This window comes from Pollicipes pollicipes, unplaced genomic scaffold (genome assembly GCF_011947565.3).
Source record: "Pollicipes pollicipes isolate AB1234 unplaced genomic scaffold, Ppol_2.1 Scaffold_4740;HRSCAF=5597_pilon_pilon_pilon, whole genome shotgun sequence".
Classification (NCBI taxonomy): Eukaryota; Metazoa; Arthropoda; class Thecostraca; order Pollicipedomorpha; family Pollicipedidae; genus Pollicipes; species Pollicipes pollicipes.
Window position 1 is genome coordinate 42,820,903 of NW_023596545.1, and position 4,384 is coordinate 42,825,286.

Below are 4,384 nucleotides of genomic sequence, written 5' to 3' on the forward strand. Positions count from 1 at the left end.
CCGGCCGCCGACTCCATCCGGCGGCATGAGGTGGACGCCGTGCTGAACAACCAGCGCGAGATTGTGCAGGCGGCCCGTGAGATCAAGTGAGTGAGCGCTGCCAGGCGGCCGTCGGTCGGCGTGGGGTTCGCGATCAGGTTGTACCGGGGCCGTGGGGAACTGTTCCTTGAGTCAAGTGCAGGAGGAACATGCAGCCTGGGTGATCATCTGGGTGTAGAGTCAAGGCTATGTTAGTGAAGATGCGCAATTTATAGCACCTTGTCTGAAATGAATGAGCGATGAGTTGATCGTGGAAAGAGCGTGGAGCATGAGGAGTGTTGGAGGTGCCGTGGACAATTGTTCCTACGTCAGTGTGATTCTCCACCCTGATCCAAAACATTGAAGGCCGGACTGCACCGGCGTCACCGAATCCTCGCGCCCGCTGTCACCCTACGCTCGTCCGCAGGAACTTTGTGGGGGAGATCAACCAGCGGTCACACACGATCCTGCAGAACCAGCAGAAGCCGGTGGGCACGGTGCAGCAGGCGGGTGGCGCCGGCGGCGCATTCGAGCAACAGAAGGTGGGGCGGCACGCTGACGTGGTGCGCTCGTGCGCCCGGTACTGCCAGCCACGCGGTCACGCAGGCACGCGAGGCACGCAGCATGTATTTTGCCTCCATTACGGGCTTGCAACCGATTTAACACGGCGGCGTGTGCCGGCGCGGTTCCATTTGGTCTTCCGAGACTTGGGGTGGCCATCGGGTGGCTGTGTTGAGGCCATCTGGTGGCCGTTGTTTGGCCGCCTGGTGGCATTTTAAAGAAACTTTGATTTTGTGGAAAAACAGCAGCATATCGCACGCAGTATAATCTTTGCATGTGTGGTGGAGCCTCCAGTCCTGGCCAGAGTATCAAAATTCAACATTGTTCTTCGGTGGAAAATGCTTACGGGACGATTCGGACTCAGGTTTTGGACATTCCTTATTTTTGGTCTCCCATTTATGGATAGATCGGAGTGTCCGCTGATTTTGGTCTCCCTCGTAGCTTTTGCAACTACAATTCGATCTCCATGACACCTTTTGCTGATGCGGTATTGAAACAATGATCTCAGCTTATATGTACAGACATAATAGCCCCTCTTCTACGTACGGACAGTGGTCCTTCTGTAGCGTTTACGTCACACACAAACAGAGCAGCCACAGCTTCTATGTATGGACACAGCGGTCCCTCTTTGGCGTTTTACGTCATACACAAACAGAGCAGTGATCAGCCAGACATGTGACGGACATGCTCAGGGAGGTGCAGGCTGGTCGTGTGGATGAAGTTCCCATAAGCCGCAGCATCTACACGACTCCGGTTAGCTGAGGCTTGATGATGTAGGTTCGATGGTCGCTGTGCCCTAAGTAGTTTGTTGGTAAGACCTTATTAGCACGGCGGCACGTTGATAAGATCTTATTAGCACGGCGGCAGAGCCCCCGAAATTTTAACAACCGATCTAGCGTCATTCGCAGAGGGGGGGGGGGGGGGCGGTAAGGGCGGGTTGGTGTCCAAACCCTCTGACTGGATAAATGCTTGGGATCAACGCCCACGCTAAGCGATGTTTGTATAATCCGCGTTCCCACCACCCGATTTTGAAGTGGTATGCCAACGGCGTTTCACGGTGAAAGCGTAACGAACCGCACTGCTCGGGTCGGTTTGTCGCGCCCTCTAACGTCATTTGACCTTTAGCGCGGCGGCCGTCACCGGCTGCACGCCATCGCAGTCAGGGGCAAATAGCGATCACTTCGAACGACTCGAAGCCACTCCGCCACGAGTGGGTGGAGCGGGAAGCCGGCCGTCTAACCTACCGAGCCTTTTGCACCGATGGATGCAGTTTATTGCCGTTGCCCCGGCTGGTAGATGTGTTCGCTCGCAGTTTTATGAGGTACGTAGTTTGGACATAATGGCGTGTTACCACCGACGGATTATTGAATCGACGATCCCTTCAATTAGGCCGAATTGCACGTGCATAGTCGTACGTCTCATCAGCGACGACCAAGTGGCATGAGCGTCGTGGGTCGAGCAGCCGGCGCGTTTCCCGTGCTGACATTACCACAGTGGAGGTGTAGCGGCGTTCCCTCAGCTGTTGGCTGTGGTCTCTCACCTGTGTAACGGCCTCCGTGCCCCGCCCAGGTGATGAACGAGCTGCGGGACGGCCTGAACATGGTGAAACGCGACATGAGTATCACGGCACAGCGACTGCAGCAGCAGCCGCCGCCGGCCTGTCCCTCCGGCGCCGGCGGCTGCGTCAGCGTCGGCGTGTTCGTCGGCGTCGTGCTCGTTCAGCTGGTGGTTATGCTGGGCTTCCTGACGTATAGGTGAGGGCCGGAGTATGCACGCATGCGCTGACGTCTGCGCGATGTCGGCCTTCGTGCGCGGCAGTCAGAGGCGTTTTCGCGATCGTCCAGAGAACACTGCCGTGTCGGATTGTAGTTTGATGGCCGTTTGTATTGGTCCGGGGTGAAATATGCAAGTTGGGAGCTGGGAAGGAAGACGCTTAGTAATTATCGACTGATCATTCGAGGAATTATTGTGTGGTATCTTGTGTTACTTGCCTTGTGTCTTGTATTCCCTCACTTTCGTTACGCACTAATCTCACTTGTTTTGAAAGTTCACAACGCTTCATTACAACGGTTCCATGGTATTTGTCTGCCTCAACTACTTCCGAACCTTATACTGAAGCCGTTTTTTCCGAGTCCACGGCACGTGCAAGTCTGCATGCAGTATGCTTTGTTACATTTGTCTGTTTTGCAGGGACAATAAGCAAGCGGCGGCAAAGAAATTCTACTAGAAACTGCGACCGTCTCGGCCGCCCGACTTCCAGCGTATGGGTCTATTTTTCTACGAGGTCCGCTTGTGTTTTGTTCCCATCCGCCGGGGAGGCCAGAGCGGCCCGCCGGCCGGTCTGTGCCCCCACTTCCAGCTCCCAGCCCCTCTCTCGTCTCCCAGTTACCGAACCGCCAGGCTTGCCTTGCTCTCGCCGGACCAATGTGCAATGCGTCTCCCGCTGACTGGAGCGGGACGTGTGCCCGGCGCCTGGCCGGCCGCCGCTAGCCGGGCCTGCGAGCTGGCTGCGGCCTGGCCGCGCTCCCAGGCTGGCGGCGGCCACCCGCCCCGCGTGATAGCTCTCCACTGGCCCCGCACACCGTTCATTCCGCCCGGCTCTCCGCGGTCGGCAGAGCCCGCAAGGACGCCGTTCGCGAGGCGCTGTCGTCTTACCCGTCGCGGTCTGCGCGCGCTGTCCTGCTGGAAGTGCAGCGGGCAGGGTGCAGCCCCTGGCCGGCGCGGTCCCGGTCGGCGTAGCCCCTGGCCAGCGCAGTCCCTGACAGGCGCAGTCCCTGGCCGGCGCAGTCCCTGGCCGGCGCGGTCCCTCGCCGACGCGGCCCCTGGCCGGTGCCGGCTACTGGCGATGGATTGTCGGCCGGGCGGCCAGCGGGCCACCGCAGCTTCCACTGCTGTTTTTATTCATGCTGTCGCGGGTGCCACTTTGGTAATTTTTACACGTCGGGGATATCAGGATTCAGGGTTTGTCATGCCGTATGATCGGAGTGCGGGCTGTTCGTTGCGCTGCGGCAATCAGAGTGTTTATTTTAGCGTTACGGAATGGTGGACATGCGCTCGCGAAAATGGATTTCTGGATCGATACTGCATGCCCTTTTTGGAAGTAAGTGTTGGATGTTGTTAATAAAGGTTTCATAGATCATTTTGCGTTTGGGAAGCATTTGTTTGCGGAGGGGAAGCCCTACGTACTGTGTCAGCTGGTTACAGAATGGCGTATCGTAGCTATGCAAACGAAACATTCCCGGATGTTAGGCGACGTAAAAAAACATCAGGTTGTCCGCGGCCTACTCAGATGTCCAAATATTTCTTGCAGCACCACACTACATGCAAGTGGAAACACTGCTGAATCAGCAACACGGGCTCCTATGCACATTCAGGCCCCAGAAACGAGCTGTGTGATTGTATGGGTGGTCGGCACACTGGACTCTATTGTGCGCAGCCCATGCTGGGCGCGCGAGCGTGTTTCACGGAATGCTGAACGCCATCGCTGTTCCGAGTTCGACACGGCTTCTGAAAGCGCTGATGGAACGGAAACCCACGACTGTTCACGAATCGAACGGAAACCCTACGACTGCCCATTGACCGAACGGAAGGCCCACGGCTGCCCACTGACCGAACGGAAGGCCCGCAACTGTTCACTAATCGAACGGACAGCCTACGACTGCCCACTGACCGAGAGGACGGCCCACGACTGCCCAGTGACCAAACGGACAGCCCATGGCTGCCCACTGAACGAACGAAAGACCCACGACTGCCCACTGCCCGGACGGATGGCCCACGACTGTCCACTGGCCGAACGAATAACCCA

The 4,384-nt window shown here is 57.4% G+C and overlaps 1 protein-coding gene across 1 annotated transcript in view; it reads left to right on the forward strand.

Annotated features, from left to right (window-relative positions):
- The window catches only part of LOC119098741 (protein ERGIC-53), a 15,016-nt gene extending 11,935 nt beyond the window's left edge, over nt 1–3,081 (forward strand). The window contains exons 6-9 of the mRNA XM_037221763.1: nt 61–86; nt 446–560; nt 2,149–2,333; nt 2,770–3,081. Coding sequence (XP_037077658.1) covers nt 61–86; nt 446–560; nt 2,149–2,333; nt 2,770–2,806 — 363 coding nt within the window. The 3' untranslated portion in view covers nt 2,807–3,081. The remainder of the gene's footprint in view (nt 1–60; nt 87–445; nt 561–2,148; nt 2,334–2,769) is intronic.
- Nucleotides 3,082–4,384: the final 1,303 nt, after the last annotated feature.